This window comes from Falco peregrinus, chromosome 15 (assembly GCF_023634155.1).
Source record: "Falco peregrinus isolate bFalPer1 chromosome 15, bFalPer1.pri, whole genome shotgun sequence".
Classification (NCBI taxonomy): Eukaryota; Metazoa; Chordata; class Aves; order Falconiformes; family Falconidae; genus Falco; species Falco peregrinus.
In genome coordinates, this window is record NC_073735.1 from 1,377,822 (window position 1) to 1,404,315 (window position 26,494).

The window sequence follows — 26,494 nt, forward strand, 5'->3', positions numbered from 1 at the left end:
GGAGGCATGGCCAGTTGCTGTACCTTCACTGCAAGGGATCATTGTCCAGATCCCTTTGCTGGGTTCTTGCCAGTGAAGAGACATAACAGTGTGGAGCTTTTCCCTTCCCAAGCCCTGATCTTGGATGGCAACTTGAGGCAAAACTTGTGGTACCTCAAGATTAAGATGGGCAGATGGGAAAGCTGAACAGGCAGATGAGAGGGAGGTCAGTCTGAGCCCTGTGGTACGTCACTCAGGGTCTCCCCACCACCTCAGCGAAGAAAATGCAGGTGAATTTGTGCTGAGCTGAGCCCCCAGCTCCTTCCCTGTGTGTACTCGGGGAGCCCTATTGAAGCAGACACATCTGTGTCACAACCCAAAACAAGCCTGTAGTTTATGTACAAAGACACCCCAGCTGTTTTCCTGCTGGGGCTTATCTCTAGGATTATTCATTGCAATTCACCCTAGTGATGTTATTTTCCCTTATTTAATTATGAGATTTTTTTTCCCCTGTTGTTAAATCATTTTTGTTCAGCCAAGGGAGAAAAAAATAAAACAAAAAAACCCCCAAAAACTTGAAGATTTCTTAGTAAAAAAATCAAACAAACTGGAATGGTAGCACCAAATTGATTGCAAAGACATAGGGGACAAAGGGAGCCATTTTCCTGATGTTGAGTCAAAAAAGAAACACAACAACTGTTCAGCAGAAATCACTGAGGGTTAGAGAGAGAGGGATGCAAAAGATTGATCTCCAAGCAATTAGAGAAGGGAATGCAATTAGAATGGGGGCTGCTGCTCTCCTTTGCTGTATTTCTTTTCTATATACAAGCGCACACACAGCTTCTCGGCGTTTCAGCACTGGTGGTGATGCTCAAAGAGCGGAGGGGAACCACCCCCTGCCTGGCTGAGTGCGGGAGGTGGGCACGAGTGGTGGGCACGAGTGGCACGCCTGCGGACTGCACGGCGCTCGGAGGTTTCTTACTGTGGAAATGGGGTTGGCATCCCAGGCCCATCTTGTCCTAGGAGGAGAAGCAGTGGGGCAGGTTGTCGCCTTTTGCCAGCAGCTTCAAATTCACTGCAAGGCGGCCACCTTCACTTGGGTCTGTTTGCTCTGCTGGGCGGTGAGCCCCGCTGGGGAGAGGAGATGCTGCCAGCATCATGTGCACTGATGCATGTTCTTTATTCTGCGGGGCTTACGATAGCACTTTACCCTCCCCCAGCCTGCAGTTTCACCCCCCTCTTTCCCTCCCCTTCGTATTTAATGCAATTTGCTGTCAATTTGAGCTACTCCTTGGGAGAGGCAGGGAAAGCCTTGGGGCAGGGGAGGGTGCGAAGGAAGGTCTAGGGTCCAACCACTGCCTCACCATCACTCCTAAACCTCCCGGCCCCTGCCCAGGGGCTGCAGCACGGGGTGGGGAGGACCAAGGGCTGGACCTGGCGGAAGGGCCGGGGCACAACACGGCCAGGGCTGGGGTGCCGGAGCAGGGGGTGCTGCCTTCTGCCACGGGGCAAAGGGGAGAATTCAGTCCACCAGCAAGGGAAGGAAACCCAAGCCTTAGAGAGGGGGATGAGTTTGTACTTCGGACCAGTGTGACTTTCCATATGTAATTTACCTGGGGGTGAATGTAACAAGCATATGGAGTCAGATCCTCCACTAGCATGAACTATTATTGGTGGAGGTACTCTCGCTGAGGATCTGGTTTTTCTTTTCTTTTGCCTTTCTTTTTTTTAACATGATTCCTTAACTCCAGTGATTTTATCTCGCTTTTTCTTCTTTCTCTTGCTGTAATTATCATTGTGGAATAAAGACTACAGACAGACAAACAACCCCAACCCCACCTTTTTTTTTTTTTTTGTAATCTGTGTTGTAAGTGCTTTTGTAAAAAATAAAAAATAAAAATAATAATAATGTAATGGACTTTTATGATTTTTGTTTGGTTTTTGTTTTCCATCCTTTGTAATTTGTTTGTTTGGGGTCCGGGGGGGGGGGCATTTTCATGGTTATAATTTGTGTGGGCGGGGTGTTGCATCACCCTTCCTTTTACTTGTATAAAAACCAATAGTGGCTCAGCTGTGGAAAAAAATGTACTTTTTTATAAATAAAGAATTTTAAAAAAAAGAGGCATTCTCCTTTTTTGTGTGTGCATCTATGACTGCGTCGTTCCGCAGCCTGTGACTGGTAGCTGTAAGGAGAGTCACAGCAGCAGAACTGCTTTCTGTGCCACAGAACGGCATCTGCTTTCCAACAAGCTCGGTCTGTTCCCATGATATGCTGTATTTTGTAACGGGACTTGCTTGCAGGTGAAGGCTGAAGGCTAAGGGTTAAGAGATCTCCAAAACAGCAAGCAGCCTGGAGAAGGTAGGCAGGGAATGACTGGTTTTGCCATTGACATAGGTGGTATTGCGTGAAATTCCTGGACAGCAGATTTAAGATAGACAAGAGGAGGTGGGAGCGTTTCCCCTTATCGATGTAAGCGGAGAAATGCCTTGTCAAAGGACGCTGCTCATGCCAAAAGCTAACCTGAGCTAGAAAAGTGGCTAGAGAAACCTAGGGAAGAAAAATTCATCAAAAACTATTAAAAGTTACTACACTGTCTCTAGCTTAGGAAGTCACTAAGTTGCTGTTTGCTATAGCAGATGGGACAGGCTATTGGAAAAATGTCAGTACACGCTTGTTCTCTTCTTACATTTTCTCTAGGCATGTGAGCTGATGTCAGGGCCAGGATACTGGTCTAGGCCAATCTTTGATTTGACACAGCAGGATGTTCCTATAGTGCAATACTGGACTACCATGACGATTGTGCGTCAAAAACATCTAAATGCTGTAGGGATGCTAAGGCTCCATTGGGAGGTGGGATCAGTCAAACCGCATCCCTGTATCTCCATTACTGATCCCTGCACTGGGAAGAACAGTTTGCCTTTCCCCTTTCCTCCTGCTTCCTGACTGTAAATACACGCTACAAAGAAAGCCTTGTTCCCAAAGAGCGAGCCGGACAGCTCTGCAACACCCAGACTTTTTCAAGCGAGGGAGAGGCAAAGCAAGCAAGAAATCAGAGGAAACGTGCGTGCTCGTCCTTGCACGGTTATCAACTGGCACTTTGCTATGCCCCTGGCCTAGAGGGTGGAATACTCCCTGGAAAAGGGTTTTTGCACCCAGCTTCAGCCTGTGGGTGATCTGCTGGAGATCTGAACCAAAACACAGTACTCCCCAGAGTGAGAGGGATCCTGATCCAGATCTGCACTTGAACTGGTCTCCATTTTGAAGAGTTGAGCTGGATGGAGAGGGAAGTGTTCAGAATTAGGCTGGAAAGGAGTGGTTTGGTGCAGACTGTTTATTCCGTCGGCAGCGAAGCAGGCCTGTAGCATGTGCCAGAGCAGCAGGAGGCTCTTTGATAACAGGCTCGATGATCAATGCATTGTGTGCTGCTTGGCACAGGCTCCATCCAAACCCCATGCCACTAGCGGAGCCAGTTCTCAGTCATTCTGCTGAAAAAGGTGTGTGCTGAGCATCTCGCTTTGGAAGAGGTTAGGGATAGCCTTGGGGGAGGCTTTCCTCAGATGAAAAGGGAGGAAAAGCCGGGAACACTTGTTATCAGGCTTCCGTGTGGCCAGCAGAGTTGTGACCACTGTCTGGGCTGTATCTATATATCCACATATTTTACTCCTCTCATTTGCCCCTCTCTGCCAGGTCCTCTTAGCAATGACAGCTGTTGGAAGTGCAGCTTTGCTTCAGCTGCAGTTCAGGACAGTAGCCCCAGGAGCGACCATGACAGCAATGCAGAGGGGCAGCATCCTACAGAACTGGATCCCCAGTCGCTGGCTCAGCCACATCAGCCAAGTTTGGGGGTGGGGAGAAAGGGGAGGAAGAAGAAGAGCACCAGAGAGCCGAGATGGGGGGTCTAAGATGGAAAGAAGGATAGGAGGGGCTATCTGCCCATGGTCCTGCTGGGATGAGCCCCTGGGAAATGCTGTGCTGATTTCCCAGGCCACGTCTTACAGTTAAGCGTTGATGGATAAAACCCATTGCATGGGGCCTCTTCTCAGCAGCTCAGGTTGCAGAGAGCTGAACACAGCGGGAACAGACTCCCATGCAGCCCCTAAGTATTGTGTTTCTCTGGAACAAAACAGAAACACGTTGGGGACCGGAATGCCAGAATGCCTGTAGCCCATGGAAAAATGGCAGCGTGGCTTGGATCTATTCTCAAAGCCACATCTCTGCAGGCGAGCGCTGCTGGCCACAGAAGCAACTTCAGAGCCCTGGCAATCAGCAGAGGTGCCAGCAGGGTCAGGGGAGGCGCTGGCTCAGGGCAGGAGGAGATGAACAAGAAGCTTGTGTTTGCTTTTAGGCTGTATGCCCACAGCTGAGCATGTGTCCAGTACATCTCCAGGGAGGGAGATGTACACAGAGATCAGGGATGAAGTGTCCGTGATGAAGATACAGAGCCAGGTTCCCAGTTGGTGCAAGTCCAACTTTTCTGACTGTGGTGCAGTTACACTTATTTCCACCCATACAAATGCATGTGACCCAAGGAGGATTTGTAGGGAGAGTGAGATACAGTCCAGTGTAATCAGGGAGTTACCAAGCAACCTGGGGTTAATGCCTGGCACAACGCTCAAAACCAGGTGGATCTCCCAGGGATCCGAATTCATGACAGAGTTAGAACTGGAAGTGCGAGAGCCAAAGGGCTCCAAGAGACAGAGGAAAAGCAGTGTAACCAGATGTTTAACCAGGAGATGTTAAACCGGGCTAGCTGTGACGAGGTGGGAGCTTGAGGGGCACTGGAGACAGGTCAGGTCATAGAGCAGCAGTCCAGAAATATGTGAGCTTCAATCCAAAATTCATTGTGAGTTAAGAGGCAATCTATGCTCGAGTTCAAGTTGGAGCACTCAAGGTGACATATTTAATTCTCCTAGAGCCAGTGCTGGATAAATTGAACTGAGAGAAACTTGCCAGTTTAGAACAGTGCGGGGTGAATTACTTGTAGTAACAAATACGTTTGATTAGTTTTTTTCATGGTTTCAGAGTATTTGCAATCTTGAGTTTGATTTGTATGAACATATTTGTTAGAGGAAATTATTTTATGCAAATGTATTCCAGCCGGGGGACCTGTGACATGGAGAAGTGCTGTTGAGCCTCAAATGCCCTCAGCGGTGCCTGGCAGAAGGCAAGGAGGGCTGGTTCACTCCTCCTCCAAACAAGGCATTTCACAGCCTTCCCAGACGTGTTTACTTGCAGGCTCTTTCTTACATAGTATTTGCAGAACAAGGATCAGCCCGTAAAAAAAACCGGGTATGCGTTGCACTCCTAAAATTTTACATGCTAGCTAGCAGAAATAAGTCGGGCATGGTTGTGCAAGCAAAGCAGGGGCACAGCAAGATAAATGTGTACATGATTAAAATGTAGGTTTACAATGTTATATCCGCCCCCCCAGGGACTAGTTATTGAAAGGTAGTAATTTATGGATACCAGCCCTTGGAGTTGCTTCCTTAGCCGCAGCAGTTGAGGTAGATGTTGTGGCCTCATCTAAGCCCAGCGCCAGGTGAGTCAGGCACGCTCCCTGCTCCAGAGATTTCACAACTGCTGAACCAAACCCAGATCCTCATAGGAAACAGGCAGAGGTTTTGTCTGGACTATATGGAATTTGGGGAAGAAAATGGCTTGCGTGGAAAGAGGCACTAAATGCTCTTTTTGCAGAAAACACCGTCCTGTGGTTTGCCGGTGAGATCAGGAGGAGCAGTTCAGTGCTGGCTGAATCCCAGGAGATGAGTATGGATCAAACCTTAAGAGATCAAAGGCAGTACCCTTTGAGGAGCTGTAAGAGGAAGGGCTTTCTCTGTTTCATTAGTGCCTGGTTGTCAAGCTTGCTCCTAGCCTTGCACCTGAGTCCCTGGTATATCTGGAGCTTTGCAAAGTGAATTCTTTCCCCCGTCCATCTGCCTGTGAGACACCACTAGCCCCATGGTAAAAGGGTACCTGAATGTTTCCATTTCTCCCTTATCTCTCTGTTCCTCTCAAACTCCTGCCAGCCTGTTTATCTCACAGTTTTGAAAAGAAAATTGCCAACTTCACACCTGTCAGGTTTAACTGATTGCCTGTCACTTGGAGGGAAGGAGTCCAGCTGTATGGCCCTGGCTGCACAGGCTGTGCTCACCAGGGGAAATGTCTCCATCCCACGAGGGAAAAACCACTTCATTTCCCATCTCCTGGCCTCATCTCATTGTCCTACTGTATCTCCCAGCCCTTTCAGTTGCTGCTTTTACAGTAGCTTTCTGCTGGCACAGAGTTTTGTCTGCCCAAGGAGCTGATCCCATCATGACACACTCATCCCCCAAGGTCCGTAATTTCCCCGCTGTGCAGAAGGGTGCCCTTCCCCAAGCAGGGCTGATACAGAGAAGTGAAATGACTTCAGCAAAGGTGTGCGGAGGACCAGGGAGAAGGCTCAGAGCTGGACTCAGGAGATCTAAATCCAGAGATCTATATCCTTATCTTGCTCATTGAAGCACACTTCTGCTGATGGGACACACACAAACCACACTCGCTGTCACCATCCCCAGCAGGTGCCTTTCCACGGCTCTGGCGCATACCCATTCCACCATCCCGCCTGGATCTGCAGAATCTGGAGGAGACTTAATTCTGGCCGTGCCCATTCTGGTAGCCTAGCCAAGGAGGAGGTAGGAGAAGGAGCAACAAGTAGGAGGGGCACCCCATCCAGCTGCTGCCAGCTGTGCGAGGGCCACGGCTGTTGATACGACTGCTGCAGCTGTCTGGTATTATCAGTGGATACCGGAGCGGGAATGCCGAGTCTGAATGGCTCGAGTAAACACTGCAGAGCAGTTCAAAACTAATGGCATGGGGACTTTATAATAGGAAGGAAACATAATTAAATAGAAATTAGTCACTTAAATGGTCACTTCCTGGGGTTTCGTTGATGTCCGATTAACTTAACTTTTAATTTGCATAAGCAATAAATGTTTAATTATGTTATTAATATATTTGAGTTGAGGAGCTTATGGGGTTTTATAATTGGCATTTAACTAGATAGTTCCAGCATATTAACTGATGTTTTATAGCTCCATGCAAGGTTTCCCAATTATAACTGACCTAAAAATTTGCTTGGAGGACCTGCCTTGAAAGTGTTACCTGAGCAACAGAACAGGGGGAGCTGAAGAGGAGGATGCGTGGAGGGGACTGAGGAGCATGAGCAGGCAGCTCTGCACCCTCCACAGGGGCTCTGAGACCCCTTTCCCCCCCTAGAATGCTCTTTCCTCAAGGCCCCTAACCCTCCCTGTGTCGGAGAGGGTACAGAGATGTAGAGGGGGGGAAGGCTTGTCCCTGGGTTCCAGCATGACCTTGTGACTGATCAGCTCTGGCAGCCTCTGGGACTCTTGCGTTCAATTCCCAGACCTTGCTTGTTCCCCTGCTGCAGGTTGGCACCAGTTTCTTTCTCACCAGGGAGGTGTTAGGGAACATCATTTAAAGTCCAGTTTCAATAGACTTACCAAAAAGCTATACTCAGGCTTCTTCTCTGTTCCTCCCTTCTGGGTCCTCTTCCTTTTAAAAATACAGGTGCTGCAGCAGGGATGCGGAGTGTTGCAATGGCTGAATTACAATGTCCTGTGTCTATTAACGGGCTTCTTTACAAATCCGCCGACCCCTCTCTCATCCAGGCATTGCTAAGGCGCTGAGGTGCTCGTTGCTCCCACAAGCCCTGTGAAAGGACTGAGCAGCATCTGGCCCACCACCCCTCCTTGCGGACTCTGTAGAAATGTGCCCACGGACAGTGATTCCTTCTTGACAGCTCCTTCTAAGACCTGTCAGTTAGCAGTCCTTAATCTACTTTCTATTCCATCTCTACACTTACTTTGATGAGATGACTGGTTTAGTAGGCAAAAGATGGCATTGTGTTTGACTGACAAGACCTATTTCCCATGAACCATGTAGACTGGCATCGACTGTATTCCTGCCTTTTAATTCTTTATTAACTGGAACCTGTGTTAGGCTTTTCTTTGGTGCCAGCATATCACCCTATAGTATTCAAGTAATTCTCAGTCCTCTTCCAGTCTGCTAGAATTTAACCTTCTAGAATTTAATTATTTTAACAACTAATAAAAACTAAGAGCAGTGAGTTAGGGATCTCCTCAGCTAAGTCTTTCAGCCTGTTTGCTTATAATAAGTGAAGTATCCAAGGAGATGATGTCCAGCAAGCTCCTCAGCTTGTTCTCCTCAAACACGCAGATATTGTTTTGTCATCTCAGAAACCACAAACAAATGTCTGTTGGTCTCCAGAGACAGGTCATGAATAGTTATTCCAATCTTTTGCCTTTTCTGAATCATCCTCTTGGCCACATCCATCTGGTAAAGTGCCTGTAGAGCATTGCAGAGATTTTGGTTATTCCTGTCATATTCCCCAGGGTAACCCTAGCTCTTGTATCAATCACCTGTCCTTCACAACTGCTCCTTCATACCCAGCTTTTCCATTTGACCTGTACTGGAAATGAAGGAAGCTCCCCATGTGCATGCTAACAAACACCCAGCTGAATAAGGTTACATGGCTAAAGATCGGTTACACGCTAAGGCAGAGGATATCCTGCAGAGCTTGGAAGGCTTTTAATAAGTTAGGAGGGAAGGTATGTTGGGAGTCTTTAATTGCCATTAACAGGATGGAGCAATCAGGAAGAGGGTCAGGAACATGGTCTGAGTTGCCTCCTGCATCGCTGTCCCTCTGCTGGAGCACGACTGGATGGGGGCAGCCAGGAGGTGCTGCAGCTGCCCTGGCGCAGTCAGTGCAGGCACAGCCACTGTCCTGGCTTGGCAGAAGCAGCTCTCACCCTCTGCGCTGCCAGGAAGATGTGTGTGAGGAGCAGGAGGGGAGGCGCTGGCACTAGGGTCCAGGTCAGAGCCACATGAGCATCCAATAGGTCCATTCTGGCACATCACTCCAGAATGGCTGGCAGCTCCCTGCTCCAGGAGCTGAAGAGTCATTCTTTTGTCAGGACTGCAGCAGGTCTCAGGGGGATTTGGGAAGCTGTGGGAGAGGAGAGAAGGGAAGGGGGGGTGTGAAGAGACACAGCAGCCTCCAGCCCTACTTGCTGCTGCAGCTAGCAGGGGAGATGGGGGAACTGTAGCCCTGTCCACCTGCCCATTTGCGCAACTCTTCGTGCACTTTTGGCCAGATGACAGAAGCGGAGCAGTTCCTCCTCGCCCTGCCGCACATACCCTGTGTCTGCACCTAACTCCCAGCCGTCTCTCTGCATAGATGCTAACAGAGAGCTGATCTCATCCTTTGGGGACATCCAAGATACAGCTGCCCCGTGCTGTTAAGCACCCCAGAGACAACAGGAGACAAATATGGCCCAGGGCATGTGGCCAAGCAGATCGAGACCTCCCAGGAGTGCTGCTGAGGACTGTTGAGCAAATTAACTCTATTAACGCAAATGATAAGAGTCTGAGCTGCAGTCCCTGTACCTTCTATTTGACAGAATTCATCTGGTGGCTGCTTGTAATAGCATGACCTTAATGGACTCATCAAGGGAGCAGGGCTGTATCTCTGGCTAAACATGGATTTGGGACCACGCTGTGCTATGGGCAGCTATAGCAGGCTGCTAAGATCAAGAAAGACACACTCTGGTGTAATGGGGTTCAGGATCTGGCCCCTTCATCCCTCCAGGAGAGGCAATTTCAAGTGTCATCACCTCCTCGAAACCGTACAGCACAAGAAATAAATTACTAAAGGGATTTGATTGTTCATTACTCTGCTGAGCTGCAAGGAAATGAAGCAGAACTAAAATTAAGGGCTGGGAGGCAGAGGAAACGTCAGATAACATTTCCGATCTTCTCCAGGGCCCATCTTCTCCCCCAAAACAGGCTGGGGTACTCTCCATACTGCTGCACTGAGCTGTGAGGCCCCAGACTCTGGAAAGGCAGAGGGGTCAGTGGAGCTGGCCAAGCGGGGTGGAGGAAAGGCAGCGTGAGGTTTGTGCTGGATTTGGATTGATGGGTTAAGGCAACAAGGTCACCTCTGGCCCCTCTTTGCTAGAGCCACCGAGTGGCACAGAGAGACAGGGACATCCCAGAATCCGGGGTTAATGCAGATATTCCTTGGCTGGGTGGAAAGCGCAGTGAAGTAGCATGCGTGTGCACATACAGAGGGGCTCAGTTTCTGTGGGTGGGCACCACTGCAAATAACTGCTTGCTGTTGCACCCTCTTAACAACTGGCTCTCGCTGTTGGACAGTAACGACTTTGCTAAGCTCCTTCCTAAGCTCTCAAACCACATTTCCAGGTGCTGTTTAACAACTGCTACATTTTGCTCCAGGAGTGGAAGAAAAACCAGCCCAGTAAGAGGTATCTGCAGGGGACCTCCCACTACAACAGCTACTCTGCAGAAGTCAGTCCTGCTGGATCCCATGGGGTTAACACACTGCTCCTGTTGCTGCTATCCAAACCCCATCCCTGTTAGTGGCCACTGGGAAGCATCGCAAGGCAAGGTCACCAGGAGTTAAAGCCACATTCCAGACATGCTTTTGCAGCCAGCAGCTACTTAACCAGATGCTACTTAACCAAGGATGACTCTGTTGCTTCCTCTGCAGGAGAGGAAAGGGAGAAAGCTGGTCATTACTGGAGAGAGCGGAGATGCCTCCACCCTCGGGGAATGGCAAAGCAATTGCCTTTGCTGGAATGTGTGTGAAATCTCCACTAATATCAAGCATATCCATGTGTCCCCTTGTAGTGGGCATGCTCTTCAAAGCAGGCACCCCAGCAAGGGCTGGATCTGCATCACACTGCCAAGCTCTCCCAAAACCTCATCAGACAGGCAGGTGGTTTGCGAAGTCTTTAAGTGCTGGTTGGGCTAGCAGAAATTAGAGATGAAAGCAAAGTGGGCAGAGATCTTAAAGGGATGCTGTGATTAGTACCCAGACAGTGGGATCCCCATGCTCCAAATGCACTCAGGGCCCAGGGGCTACCCGGTCATCTGGTCTGCAGCAGAGAGGAATTAGAGAGGGGCTGTATCAGGTCACTCCTAGAGGGGCTTGGCCCTTGTGAGGGATTGCCACTTGTGGGAGGGAGAGGAAGGACAACACAGAGAGTGGTCAGGAGCATTTGTTTACCTAACCACCCTTGGCGACACTGGGTTTTGGCCCCGCTTAAAACACACCATATAACCGAGACCCCCCCAGCCCCCGTTTGCTTGGGCCATGCACGGGGAGGCAGAGCAGCCAGCGGAGCAGCCGCTGTGGGAGGCGAGCATCCCTGGGCAGGGGGGATTTCCAGGGGAAAGAGGCTGAAGCCCTGTGCAGCGGTGGGACTGCAGCCATGGCTTGGCACTCCCATGTGTGGTGGCTAATTGTGTAAATGAGTTACATCAACAAACACCCCTGGGGAGAGGCTGTGACGGCTTTAAAATTCCTTCTGACTTATATCAGGGCATGGAGGCAGAAGAGCAGCTCTGCCTTCACTTTGGTGTTTAACCTTTGTTTGGCTGGCTGCATCTCCAGCTTGTGGGGTGGCACAAAACCAGAAGCACCTTCTCTTGCAGCAAGTGGGGTCCTGAGCCCTTTCTGTAGCTGGAGGAGTGTCTGGGAGGCAGGGATGGGGAGGGTGACTGGATCAGCTCTGCTTTTGCTATGCTTTTGTCACCAAGTAGAGCTCAGACACTCCTCCTGCTCAGAAAACCCTGTCAGCCACCTTTGCTAACCAAATTGCTCCTCTTGCCCATGCTGATGTCTAACTCCCACTATTTCTCTCGCTACATGTCACCAGAGGAACAGCACTGGCTGATAGAGCTGGTTCTGGACACTGCAGGGGTCAAGTGGTGCTGCAGGCTGCAAACTGACCGGCAAACGTTGATTTGTGTTTGCACAGGGATGGATTCTGCTCACCCTGAAGTGCTTTTGCAAATGTTTCTTGCAACCTGGTCACCTCCACCTGCAGTCAGGCAAGGATCTGAGCTGGAGCAAGGCCTGAGCACAGCTTAGGTGGTAGGAGAATGAGATGCTGCGCTCCCCTTCTCCTCTCACTTCAGGCCAGGACAAAAGGAAGGGGCACGAAGATTTGGAGCCGGCTCTGATGGATGAAGGCAATGCTGCTGCTGAGGAGGCAGGGTGGCACTTCGACCTCACATGCTAATGTCCAGTGCCACTGGCTCAGCTTTCCAAGCAGTGTCTTTCCCTTCTTAATCCCTTTTATCTTCTGGATGCTTAGCTGTCCCTGCAAGAGATTCACTTAATATACACAGTGAGGGAACTGCCCCCAGAGAAACCTACCCCACCTCTCCTCCCTCAGACTGAAGATCTCTAAAATCTCCAGTGAGTTGCAAGCCCTGCTGTTTATCCTACCCTTTGGCCCATCAGCTCTACCAGCTCCAGTCTCCGGCTCTCCTGGGAACAGCATTTCATTAACTCTTTGTAAACACAAGGCTCATGAGGCTCTGAACCCGCTTGTGCCTGGGGGCGTGTGTGCTATTGGAGCGTGTCTCAAATTAGCCAATCCTGCTCTTGTCTTTAAAACCAAACTGGAGATGTGTTTGTTCTGCCAAGCTTTTCAACTCAGTTTAATTTAGCTCTGTGAACTTGCCGTGTCTCAGGCTCTCTGGAATGTGTCAGGTGGGGTGTATTATAAATATGCATCATCGGATCTCATTGTCTGGCTCAAAGGTTCAGCAGGCAGGAAGAGTCCAGCGAGTGCTAACTACTTCCACTGGCTCAGGGTGACAGTCCAGGTCACAGACAGGCTTACCTCGAGCTGGCTCTGTGCCAGGACAGGCTGCTTTGGACAGGCAGCCTGTATCAGCCTGCAAACAGTGGTGCAACAGCACAAACATAACATTAACTCTAGCAAGGCTGGCAGCTAGAAGGCTTCAAAGCCGCCAGCATAAAGAAAGGAGAAGAATCCCGACTCCTTCCCACTGATTTGCAACGTGTCTGTGAGCAAGGCAGCACATTGCTGAGTGCCTTAGCTAGCCTGCTGTGAAATAGGTGGGGATTTGTGTGGGGAGGTGATAAATGGAAAGGGAACCCTACTGGTTACAGATGCAGGCAGATCTTTGAGCAAATGGCTTATCAGAGGTGTTGTGTGTGGTTATGCTGGTTTTCTGCAGAGCATGGAGGGATCAGGTTGAAGTGAGGAGGAGGCAAGGACAGGAGAAGAGTGTGCACTTCTGTCTGAGCAAACCAGCTTCACTCAGAGCTGCAGTAAACGGGGCCCAGAGACTGACTCGGGTTCCAGATTTACCTGGGGGATGCAAGTTAGTGCACCAGCGATTAGATGGGGCTCTCCCTGGGGCAGCTGAATACACAGCAGACAGGATAGAAAGACAGAACCGAACCGGGGTGAGACCCAGCCCTTTCATCCAAATGAAACCTTCCTGCCTGCCAGCACCTCTGTCCCACCCCACAGCTGTCTGTGCCGTTTGTCCAGGACTCTATTTCATAGATCTGCTCCTCCCCACCAGCTCAGGCTGGTTGTCACTGTGCACACAGTGCAGCAAGCGCACAATTACCTGGCTGATCCCAGCTTTGCATAAAAAGTCAATCCCAGACAGGCACAGACCCTTGGTGGGGATGTAACGTATCTCGCTTTTAGGTCTTGATCCCAAGAATGTCCAGACTGCTTCATGATGCAAATGTCCCAGCCACACAAGTAGCCTTAAGGGAAGAGACCTTACTTCCAAAAGTGTGACAGACGCTGTCTCTTCTTTCCTTTCTTTTTGCAAAATCCTCCACATCACTCTGTTCCATACCAATAGCAAGTGAGTCACTTCTGCTCTGGCATACCCTTCTCTGGAAGCTCTCCAGTTTATCCATCTTTGCCTCACTTCAAGTTCCCTTTGGGAACATCTCTCTTGCTTTCCTGCAAGCTGGTTCTCCAAAGCTTTCATTGTTCCTCTATTATTATTTACTATTGCGCTCTGCAGCTGTGCTATTTCACCCCGTGGGCACGGCGCGTGTGGACAGCCCCGTCCGTTTGTCTCTGTGCTTTGAACCACCACCACGGCTGTTTGCAGTAAATCTGAGCCACGGCTCTGTCCATACAGACAGACTCGTCAGCCCTGCGGCTGTTTGGACAAGGGTTTTTTCATAGTCAGTGCTATGAAACTATGTGTCAGTTGTGCGCTGCGATTGTGCCTGATGCATCTCTCTGGGATGGGCATTCTTGTCTCGTGGACATTCTTCACTTGTTTGGGAGATGTGAGCAACTGACAGCGTTGGACTGCTGGACGAGATTTAACGGAGTCTTGGGACTGGTGAATTACAGTATCAGCAACGCACAAAATGGTTTAATTGATCTGGTTGGTAGAAAGATCCTCATCTGTTACCGGTTACTTTTGGAAACCCAGACACACACACCGCCAGGTGACTGGGGAGGATGCTTTACAGATAGATAACCACTTTCTCTTCCTTTCTTGTGTCTGCTCGCATCTCCAGAAGAGCTGTGGGAGAACAAAGTAATGAAAGAAATTCTCTGAAAGAGACGGGGGATGGGGTGTCCTTCTTTTCTCCTTAATTGTAATACTGTGAATTAATTCAGTTTCCAGCAGGAACAAGGAGTTCCCAGCAGCCCTTAGACATCCAGATAAGGCTGAGCTGTTCGTTCAGCCCCTTTGGGTTCTCTGGTACCTGCCTCACTGCCAACTGCTTCACACAAAACTTTTTTGAGAGTTTTAAATTATTCGAGCATGACACAGAGCAAGGGCTTTTGCATTCTTAATTGGCAAAGCCTTTTCCCACTCCAGTCTGGAGGCCCCTGAGCTGTCCTGGCAATTTATTCTGATCCTGATTCACAAGCCTTGCAAACATCTTCCCAGGGCTGCCCAAAAGCCCTGTCAATGTAACTGAATCCACATCTGCCAGTTCTTATAATCTTCTCCTGAGTCTTTCCCAGTGTCCTCCTGTTTGACTTTACAACACCCCTTCTTGCAGCCACCCTGCCCTCCAGAAAAATCCTCATGGTGCCTCTGGCTTTGCCTGTTAAAGAGGCAATGCAGACAGAGGAGGGAAGGAAATCAGCTGGGTTGCAGATGAGCCTTCCAAATCAGAATAGCCACAGCTCTTCCCCAGGAAGCAGAGATTGAGGAAATAAACAGCTGGAGATGCAAATGAAAGATTCTAAAAAGGAAAAAAAAAAATAGAAAAAAGAAAGAGGGAAGAGCCAGCAGAAAGGAAGGTGTCTCTCTACCTCTTCCCTTTTTCTTCTGTTCTCTGCACTTTCTTGCTCTCTCAGGACCTTCACCTCTAATTTATCTTCCTTGTCTCCTGGAGTTTCCTCTTATTGTTGGCAGTTATCCCTGTCACCTTTCACAGCTTCCTAGCTGGACTCCTGCAAAGACGTGACCAACACTTTTGCAGGATGGCTCAGCCTGTCCTCAGGAGAGACCTGCACGTAGGGGCAGGCTTGTTGTCATACGATTGTGTCCTTGTTTGGTACTTGCCGTTCTGTGGAAGCACTGCATCGCCACACAGCCCCCTCTTAGGCAGCTGGATGGGTACCACCAGTGGGATGCTCATACCATAGTCCTGAGAGCTTGGCAAGAAGGACGCACTCTGATAGACACCCCTGAATATTTGCGTTTCTCCTTGTGCTCCTTTGTTCTTCCCCTCTCCTCATCCCCTTACTGTCTTTACCCAGTGCCCTGTATTTACCTTTCTCTCTTCTGCAAACTGATGGCTGCATTTTCCCCTCTTTAAATTTTCCTCACCCCTTTCTGCTATTACACAGCCCTGTTCAAGTTCCTGGAGATTCATTGTAGCTTTATTTATTTATTTCCCTCTTTCTCCTTCCACCACACACATATACACACCTACTGATTTACAGCAGTAGCAGGAGGCTGATGTTCTCTGCTCACTACCTGCCATCCAGAGAGCCATTAGGGGCCAATTCATCATGGAAATGCCCCAGCCAAAGTGACTGGAAAATTCTTTACAGTCACCATCCCTGCCACAATCTCAAATGCTGTCCAGGGGTTTGGATTGCAGCACGTCAGCTGTCTGCCTGAGCATGGCTGTAAGTGAGCTGTCTCAAGGCAGAAATATTATTTACAAGATAATGTGGCTTATAGAGAAGGGAAGAGAAAGAAAAGTGACTGCCACTGCTGAGGACAGTGGGAGCAGAGCCTCACATTCCGATGATTATGGCATCCTGTCACTCAAAGACCCACAACTCTGAGCTCTTAATTAATGAACAGGAAGGTGGGATGTGGGATGCTGACCAGCAGAGGCTGCGGGGTGTCCTTGCGAGGCAAGGGAAAGCCAGGTTTGCATGGAAGGGGATGGGGGATCAGTACCAGGACAATTCCCAGGGCAAATTCTTCCTTGGTAGCAATGTCTCAGCACGGTGCTGGGAGTTCAAGCGTTTTGTACTGATACGGTAAACAAGCCAGTTCTCTGCTGTGCAATTTGTCAGTATTGACCAGGGAGTGGATTTCCCTGGGAAATGTTTATACACCTCAGTTCACTCCGGGATGACAGCAGCAAATCAGAAAGGTGAAGAAGGCTGGCTGTGAGGTGAGGTCTGGGAATAGGCTGTTGGCAACGATTCAGCGCAGTCAGTTCTGCAATTGCACCCGGTAGGTGGGATTTCAGGGAGCCCAGCCTTCGAGGGAAGCAAGCGCTGAATCCATAGATGTGAGGTGGGAGTAGGTGGCAGATTTTCACCCCAAAAAGTCCTGTATAAGTTGTCCTGTGTGGTTTGGGAATCTGTGCAGACATTTTATAACCGTGCACACATGTAAAGTGGGTAGAATTTTGAGGCCTTGGGGATATGTAGTTTAGTGGAGATAGTGGCTACCACCATGATACCCAGAGCCATTACTCTTACGGAATAAGGTCCACATAGTCCAGTATGTAGTCTCGTAAGAGTAGCCAGCCAGTGCATTAAGAAAAGTAAAAAAATAGGTGTAACAGACAAGTTCTGCAAAGCACCTTGTTCCCTCATTCCTGTCTCACTCCCCTCCCCTGAATTTCTTTTCCTTCTCCTCCTCCTCCTTCTTCCTCCATTCCAATTATCTCTTTCTTTCATCATTGCCGGAGCTGTAAGTACAAAGTACCAATTAGCTAGTTTTCAAGTTTAATTAGGTTGGAAGGTAGAGCAAATTAAATCCTTTTATCGTACATTTCAAAGCGCTTTCCCGTCAGGCCCATGGGATAGGTTTCCTTTGAATGAGGTCCATGTTAGTCACCAAGGAGCTGGCCCAGGTCACAGAGCTCTCCAGCCATGGGGCAAGCAGAAGACGAAATGCAAGATGCGATGTATCTCCCCCTTGCTCCTAAATCCTATGCTCAGGACAGCTTTTTGTTAAAGTTTAGGGGTGCATATACCTCTGCTCCACCTCGATAAATTGAGCATTGGTCCTTAGCTCTTCTAAGGTCTACATGAACAGCAAAGCTCTCCTTCATTTCAACAGCACCAGGAATTCAGTGAAGACACTGTGACAAAGCCCTGCAGAAGGCTTTCAAGATAGTTAAATATCAAGTGGCAGATCCACACGAGTCCCTCCACACCACATGGGGTGGCTGCTTGGAAACCCCTTTACTCTCTAAACCCTTCTTCCTTCGAGGACAGAACAAAAGCAGAAAAACAGATTCAGGAATAACCACCTGATTCAAGGAGAAATTGCAGAATAGAGTAAGGAAGTGGTTAGCTCTTGGAGACACAGTGGGCTGCAATTGTAGCCACAGATTTCTGTTCCCCTTGAGCTCTGACTACTGCGTTTCAGTGTGACTTGTCTCCCTCCGTGAAGCTGCCTGCACACAGCTACCTGAGATGGTTTCAGAGCACATCGGTGTCTTTTCTGCTGGAGTCCCTGGCTCTGCTGGTCTTTGTGCCTTCCCAGTTGTGTTGTCTGATGCTCTAACCTTCTCTCCTGTGCTTCCCTGTGTGTTGCAGATAAGCCACTGCCTCAGGGTGCTCCAGGAGGCATTATTGGGATCGTGGGAGGAGTCATCGCAGCAGCTCTCATCATCGGCGTGGCTGTCACCGTAATTATTGTCTACAGGCGGCAACAAAAGAACCGCACTGAAACGGACAATGACCTGTAAGTAGCCCCAAGCTCACAGGAGTCCAGCACTGGTGGCGCAGGTGCTATCGGATGGGGCAGCAGACAGAGAGCACCTGTGCACAAGAAAATCTTGGCAGCAAATCGTTTCTCCTGCCATTTCTTCCTGCCTGCCACCCTCTGGCTCTTCTGACTCTCTTCCCTTCCTTGGGGCCCCCTAGCACTTTCCATCCTGCCGTGTCCTATTTTTAAATTCTTATCGCAAACCTTAAGTGGAAACTGAAGCACAATGATGTTCACTCGGTGCTGCTTTTGCTGTAGCATATCCTTGGACATGGTGCTCAGCGCCACTCTCACCTCCAGTGGTAGGAGAGGATCCTATCCTTCCTTCTCCAGAGAAATGGCTTCAGGCTCCTGAATTAGGCTGAATCACGTTCCATCGTCAGAGAGGGGTTCCTGATAGACCCTGAGCACCTCTGAGTGTATCCCAAAGAGTCCAGAATGGATTCACATCCACTCAGCTTTCCTGTTTTATACATATGGTGCCAGCCTGAAGACACAAACTCTGGCAATAGTAGCAGTAGGGGCAGGGGACGCCCCAGGGGCCCCTCTTTGGCAGGTACTTGCTTTGCTGTGCCCTGTGCTGTGCAGCACAGATCCCAGGCAGGGAATTCGGTGGTGTGGCGTTCAGCCCATGCAGCATGAACAGAGCCCTCTTCAGAAGTGTTTACCCTGGCCTCTTCCTGAAAAGCTCCGTCTTGTCACTGCCTTTCCACAAGAGCACCCCCTCCCTCCTTTCCCTCCCACCTCACAGGGGAGGCACGGAAAGCCCAAAGGCCAGAAGTTGCTTTTATCTTCCACAGCCCCCCACCTTATTGTTGTTACATCTTGGCCCCATTTTGTGCTCCATTTAATCCCATTTGAGAGAGGGCATCGAAGGATAACAGCAGAGGGAGGGGAAGAGAACGGGGAAAGCGGGAGGAGAGACAGAAAGGCACACAAACAAAACAATAGCACCACAAGGTGAAATTGCATCAACAGCATCAGCCCGATGATAGAGATGTGTTCAGACAATCCACTTCCCACAATGACCCTCCACCAGGCAGAGGGAAGAGCCACTTTAGCTGAGAATAGAAACACAACGGTGCCCTAGTCTGCAGAGGTGCTGCCTCTATTGTGGAGTCTGCTCCAAAGCCTCTGAAAGTTAATGGCATTTCTTTTCTTCTGAGCCAGAAAGTCAGTGTTTTGCAGAGCCTCGGGGACCCGTTTTACCCTCACCCGTACACTCTGATCCCACGCTGGAATCCGTTGGGTTGCCAAGGAAAGTCACCCGTTGCTATCAGAAGATCTGGTGAAGTTTGTACAAAAGGAAGGGAGGGGGAGCCAGCTAATTAGTGCATCAGAGTTCTAATAAGTTTTGTAAAAGGATTAGACACATCTGTGCATATGAACAGAATGCACAGAGACAGTCTCTAGGCTGGGATTATAATGGCTGCCAACCCGTATGCTCTGGGGCAAAAGCTGATCCCCTGACAGGGTTCAGGGATCAGTGTCCTGCGTGGCAGAGCGTGGCTCTGAGGAAGATTCAAAGTCCTACTGAGAAGCCTGTGGCAGGGGATACCATTCCAGATAAGCTCCCGGATCGAGGGCGATGTTACCTTGTTGATTTGCAGTGACTGCTGCCAGACACTTCCTGGTACCCTACAGCCATAAAATAAGCCAGCTCCCACGGGATGATTTGAAGCCATTCCAAAACACTGCCAGGAGACAGGTATCCCAGCTGCACCCCGGGGATCTGCAATCCGACATGGGGATTTGCTTGGAATTAGGAACAGAATGCTAGGAGGGAGTATATTTCTATTAACAATTCTAATTGGGGTGAGAAAAAGGGCATGGGTGGGGCATTACTGAGGATAATCTATATAATTATATTGGCAGTTTGGTGACTAACACAAATCCTTGGTACATGGCAGATCCGGCTTGTTACAGCACATCAAAGCAAGCAGACCCCGTTCTCTTGCTCTCTAACCAGCAGCCACTTCTTTATCTGCAGAATTGACTTGCCTCCATCCCACAAACCTGCCCCTCCACCAAAGAGGAAACAGGAGATGAAAAGCCACCTGACCGCAGAAGACATCCAGGTACGCCTGCCCAGCCCAGCTGCGAGTTCCTTCCCCAGCCGGGAAAACTGATTTCAAGCAGTGCCAGCAGTACCTAAACTTTGGAAAACTGGGTTTGTAAAAGCAAAGAAGACCATGGCCTAAGTGTGAGGGCAGAAAGTAAGGACTTGTCTACCCACAATTCCCAAAGATTGGCACTAATCAAAAGCTATACTTGGATCCTGTTTACTCCCTTTTGTGGGGCTTGAATTCTAAATGAGATGGTGTTCGATGGGCTCTCAGGTATGAGGGTTTAGGAGGACTTTGGAGCATCTCCACCATTTTGAATGTCGTGAGTGGTAGAGGGGTGTGAGAACACAAGAAAGAGGACAGAAGGCAAATAATATGGTAGGAGCAAGGGGGAAGGTGAGATGATCTTAAAGGTCTTTTCCAACTTAAATAATTCTATGCACTGCCTTTCATCGTGATACCTTGTGGTGGTGTCACCTGAAGCAGATGTTGCCCCAGGCTGTGACAGAAGGATAGTACTTGCTCTTCTCATCCCTCTTCTCTCTCCTCTGTTACAGGTTGTTCACTTAGACAACATGAAACACGAGGAGGAAATACAGAAACTCCCTCTGCAGCCTCCATACTACGACATGGCAGCCACCGAGCCCTCTCCCTACACTGACAAACTGGTAAGGAGATCAGGGTGCTGATACTGCTGCCTGGCCTTGTTCTCCCCCCCGCCCCCCCCCCCCCCCCCCCCCCCCCCCCCCGCCTTTCACACAGGGTCTCTCGCCCTAAAAAACAAAAGACCCCCCCAATGCGCAGAGGTGAACAAGCAGCCTTCACAGCCCAGGAGCATCCTCTCCCAGAGGAAGGGAACCTCCACACTGACCTCAGCCCACCTCTGAAATACCACTGACCCTGTTTCAGCACTTGCCCCTTTACCCTTGGTTCCATAGGACCTATAGGTGTGACTGTATGGGTCATTCCTCAGTAAAATGCCCTGCCTATTCCAAGTCTGTATCAGAGGACTATCACAGCCTGTGGTAGTCTCATCTTTACCTAGATATGAAAGCTAAGCCTATCTGTCCCACTCTGGTTACTCTTCATCTCCTGCAACTGACCCCGTTAGAGTTTGCAGCTGAATGAAGCAGCTCTCCAAGAGCAGCATGCGCTGCAGTGAGAGCTTCAGAAAGCAATTATCTGCAGGGCAGAGCGTGCCAGTCTTTGACTCTCAATTGACAACAAGTTCTTTAAACCCCCTTTTTTTGTGTGGATTTGTTCGGCTTCAGATAGGGAGATGCTAATGTGAGGCAGCAGCAGCAGCAAGATTAAGGGTCCTGGGGAGATGTTAGCAGCCATGCAGGAAAGGCTGGTTTTCAAGGACTGAGGGTGAAGGAGGAAATGTTAGATGCAAAGGGATAGGAAACAGAAAACAGGTAGGATTAGATTCCTCCCTTGACAAGAAAACAAAACCCCTTCCTCCTCCCAGGCCTGGGACAATATCCTTTCCCTCCCTCACCCTGTGGCATGGGGCTGCTCCCCCCACCCTCCATGGGAGATGCAGGTTCCCCACGTAAACGCTGCAGGTCTCTCTCAAACTCTTCCTCAATGAGTGGTGATCTCAGCAACGTGAGCCCATTTATTTGAGAAAACAGTGCAAATACCAGGCCATACTAGAATAATATTTTATGAACATTAACTAATTATAACCCTCCCTCCAGTTCATCCTGGTATGACCCTTTAATGCATATTCCTGTGCAGATAACAGGACAGGGCCCAGTGACCTTTAGCTAGCAGAAGGTCTGCAGTGAGACAGATGCTGAGGGCGCTGGAAATAAAAAGACACAGTTCTGTGCCAAGCTGTGTTGATGTGATCCTATTTGCTTCATCCTGGCTGGACGTGGCTGATGTCCCTAAAGAAATACTTCCCTCTGGAGCCCTTCCTCAGTCCTGGGGCTTGTCTCCAGCTCTTTCTAATCCTTGCTGAGTGGTAACTGAGTTTTAAATGAAAGAGAGGGTGCTAGAGCGAGATGGGCTGCTCTTTGGAGAGCATCTGAGAGCCAAATTTCAGGCAAGCAGGAGGACGGAAGAGCTCATTTTGGGAAATAACAAGCAGTCAGTTAATTAAGTGGCAGAGTTAGTGATGTGAGATGGGGCCTGATGGGTAGCTGCTTTGTAACCATGGGAACAGAGTTTGCTGCTCTCAATCCTGGTCTGAGATGATACATTTCCATGTCCCATGCTTGGCACTCGCTACTCCTTACCCATGATTTTAGCCAAGAGGCGATGGACTGTGGAGCCCTCATTTCATTTGGCCCATGAAGAAACTGCCTTTGCAGTAGGGATGCCATGTCTGGGTGACTCAGCCACTGCTGCCACAGCTCTGCTTGCTCTTGGCACAAGTCTAGCACAGCTGTGAATTGGACCTGTCCTCTGGTCAGCTTGGCTGACCGTCCCTGTAAATGATATCAGGCTCCCCCATCGCGCGCACACATCATGCTTTGGCTTTTTGCCCCAGGAATGAGATGAGGCTTGCTCCTGTTTCTTGCTAAATCAGTGTATCCTTTGGGCAGGCAGCAGGCTATTCAAGTTTGTGACTGGCAAGGGGAAGGAAGGTGTCACTTTGCTGCCAAGGAATGCTGGTTTTGCTGGATTTTTCCCAGATAACACAGGCAGCATGTGCTGCCATGGCCAGGGCCAGGTGTGCATCACATTGCCCAGCCACGCTTTGCAAAGGATCCAGCTCTCTCCTTCCCCCCTACAGGACCACTCACGGGCATCACCATGTCACACACATGCACTTCCCTGCGGAGGGGACGCTGAGGAGTGTCTGGCTGGGACAGCGCTCACATGGAGCCCTCCAGGGAGCAGCCGCAGCGATAGTGGTGGTTACCAAAACCAGCTCGCTCAGCTCAGGCCCAGTGAGACACTCCGGCGGTGTGCTAAGGGAGTGAGCAAGGCCAGCTAGACCTGCGCGGTGCTTCGCCTGAGAGATGGGCCAGTTGGAGGATGAGGAGGGAAGCACATTCCCTTCAGCTTCACTGACTCTCTGCCAACCTCCCTTTGATATAACCCCGTTCCTACTGTGTTCAGACGCAAATGTAGGCAGCTGCTCTGTTGTATATGGGATTCTGGGATCCTTTAGAGGGGAAGACACAAAAGGCTGGCAGGATATTCTTGTTCTGCTTGTATTTCATCTGTAGATTTGAGTTGGGAAGGTAGTGAAGAAGATGAGAGTTGAAGGGAATGGATTCTGCAGGAAAATGGGGTGGGTGCATTCAGCTTTAAATGAATTGTGCAAAGCCTCGTAATTTGGGATAAACCAGCTTCATCACAAGGCAGCATGAAAGCCACTGCCTGGGGTTGACAATTTCACAGCACTAGAATGGGAGTCAGAAAGTGATTAGAGATGGCAAAGAGAGAGGGAGGGGGAAATGGGAGAGGTGCCAGGAGAAAATCAGAGAGGCAGGTGGAGCAGGGATCCACGGAGAGGGTCCGCAGGCACGCGTGTGTGGACAGGTACAGATGCGTGCTGGCAGGGGACCAGGTGGAAGGGAGAGGCTGGAGCATCTGCTGGGACAAGATACCTGCAGAAGGGAACTGTGTCAGAGGTTACAAATGAATATGTATGTTTATGTGTTGCAAACTGTGGGAAAGATAACATGAAGCTAACTGCACAGAAGTAGGCAAGGAGGCTGCAGTTGACGACTAAAGGTACAGAAGTGGGCACAGGGGTGGTGGGGTTGCCCGTGGCATTGGTGTCTCAGCTCTTGGGTAAAAGCTTTGGTTTATGTGAGGATATCTAAGCAGGCGTGAATGGGGTGGAAAGGTGAGTGTGTTTCAGACAGCACCTGCAAAGACTATGCATGTCAGAGTGCTGGTACCTATGCATGTCAACGTGCAGAGTAACGTGTGTGAGTAAAAGCAGAGGTGTGCTCTGTGCATATGGCAGTGCCTATGTGTCATGTAGATGCTGTGTGTTGTGTGTGAGAGAGCACATGAGCAAGAGAGGTGGAGGTACAAGTGCCTGTAGGAGCACAAGTATGATTAGTGTACGTGTCAGCGATACCCATTTGCACAGATAGAAAGGAAAGTTCCATTGCTGCAGACAGCAAAATAATTCCTTTGAGTTTACAGGGCAATTACCAGGGTGCCGATGCTGATGATTTACACAGAGCGCTTGCATGTGGCAGTACTAGACCTTGTATACAAGTCACATTATTGATATTGTAATAAATTTTGCTCCAAACAAGCAGCAGGGAGCAGTTGCAAGCCCAAGAGTGGCAGAAAGCAGGGGAATCCCGTGGATAAAACACCTCCAGGGCGAAGGAAGCACGATTTGGGAGAGGAGTGAGGCAAAGTAGGATAGAAATGAGGCAGTAAAGACTTTGTCTTTCTCCGGGACTAGAGGAAGTACCGAGATGTAAAGTTCAAGGGGAGAGTTCTGTGGAGCATAGGTTTAGGTTTGAGACTAATGGAGATGGAGTTGGCATTACTAATTTTCTTCAGTGTCCATAGACGCTTAGCCTGGGTCCAGACACGAAGCAGAGAGGCCGCGGGACACAGAGCTTTCACACAACAGCTTGCCACTGCCATCTGGTCACCTCCCCCTGGGCAGGACAGAGGGCACCCCAAGCCTCCTCCAGCTCCGCTGAGCACCGCGGGGAGCCCCTGTTCCCCTTCCCCCTCATCCCTGTGGCCGAGAGGCACCACCGGGGAGCCGACCCCCGCCAGGGCACAGCACCGAGAGAATCACTCACTGAATAACCCCTTCCAGCAACGGGCATTAAACCAGCTCATTACAGGGCTATAAACTTCTGAAAATGGCTCTGCCACAGCTGGTGCGTGGCTGAGGACACTTCTTCCAAACAAAGAGAAGAAAAACATTTTCAAATTAAACACCTTTTGCATAATTGCCATGTGGTGCAGCCATTTTGGAAAGGGGATAGGGAAATTGGAAAGCTCTTTCATTTGGAAGAGACAACTCTCTCCTCTCAGAGAGGCTTAGCAGATGCTTGGCTGATGCTGGCACAGAAACCAGACCCAAAAGTGAGTATTAATGAAGCTGCACAGGGCAGGTAGCCAGAGGACCCCCTCACACCTTGGCTACCGACACCAGGGCTCCTCCTGGTGACTCATTTTCCCCACTGAGCAGTGAGGTTTCCAGGCCATCCTGCCTTCCAGGGATCTCTGACCATTACTATGTGCAAAACGTGAAAGATGTCTGGATGGGAACGATCCGGCAAATTGGATAATATTCCATTCATGCAGTTCTTGCTGATAAGCCTGCTTAGTAAGGGAATACCCATAAATACTTTCATGCCAAAGGAGGATGCTTTTAGCGTCTATTAGACATTATTACAATGAGAAAATCATGCTGCACAGTTAATCTGGAGTAGCATACTGGTGCAGTCAAGCCTCGTGTTAAAACGTAGCACTTAAGAACTCTAACAGCCCCCGCGCTAGGGCAAAACAACAGCATTGGCTAAGCAGTGTCGTTTCCCTACGGTAATGCGTCTGCTGCAAACCTGCCCTTGGAGCTATGGCTTTGAAACCTCTCCCTCCAGATTTCTCCTTCCCAACACCCAAAATTCAAGCCTTCCCCATGATTTTCACTCACGCCCCCAACCCTGCATTTGCCTCCAGTGTGCTGCAATGAACCCCGAATTCCAGCTCAGGTATCCGATAAGGTTTGAATTCACCGAACAACCCCCGGCTAAGGAAAATGCTGATCCCCGAGGGGTTGATGGGGAGATCAGTGCAGCGGGATGCTGCTGGGAGCAGCCCCAGTAAAAGGGGCAGTTGGGGCAGCTGCTGGGAGTGCTGCCCGCCTGGGCTGAGTCGCTCAGCTCAAGGGTGGATTTGGGGAGCAGTGCCATTGGGACCTTTGCTTTGATTTGAGATTTTACCTGACTGATTGTTCATTACCTCCCTACCTCCCTCTTTTTAACTGTTTTTTCTTCCTCCCCCCCTCCCTTTCTTCTCTCTCCCTCCACCCTTCACACACTCCCTCTCCCGTCTCATTCACTCACTCCTCACCTTCTGCACGGTTCCTGTGTTCTCACTCCCCTGCCTCCCCACTTCAACCCCAACTCCTCCCTCCTGTGTCCCCATCGCCTTGCTGCTCTCTTCTCTCCAGAACTCTGGCAACAAGGACTGTGATGTCCACTATGCAGAGCTGGACACTTCAGCTCTGGCCTCGTCACCCAGCCCTCGGACCTCCATCCATGCTGGCGGAGACCTAGTCGAGTATGCAACCATCCAGCCCAACTTACGCTAGCGCATGTCACTCTAGGCCCTTTCCCCTCAGATTCTGGCCTCAAGGTACACGATCGCACTCTGCCTTCCTCACTGCACCCCTCCGAAGTCAGTGCTCCCCCCGCATCTCCTCCCCCCCTGTGGAGTGACCCCTGTG

General features: G+C 49.8%; 1 protein-coding gene across 2 annotated transcripts in view; it reads left to right on the plus strand.

Annotated features, from left to right (window-relative positions):
* NECTIN1 (nectin cell adhesion molecule 1) overlaps nucleotides 1-26,494 on the plus strand; it is a 106,920-nt gene that overhangs the window by 68,947 nt on the left and 11,479 nt on the right. Inside the window, exons 6-9 of one of the 2 annotated variants that reach the window (XM_055819298.1) lie at nucleotides 17,860-18,007; nucleotides 20,022-20,109; nucleotides 20,655-20,765; nucleotides 26,219-26,403. In XM_055819298.1, the coding sequence (XP_055675273.1) occupies nucleotides 17,860-18,007; nucleotides 20,022-20,109; nucleotides 20,655-20,765; nucleotides 26,219-26,359 (488 nt within the window). In that variant the 3' untranslated portion in view covers nucleotides 26,360-26,403. The remainder of the gene's footprint in view (nucleotides 1-17,859; nucleotides 18,008-20,021; nucleotides 20,110-20,654; nucleotides 20,766-26,218; nucleotides 26,404-26,494) is intronic. The other variant, XM_055819296.1, reaches the window with a different exon arrangement.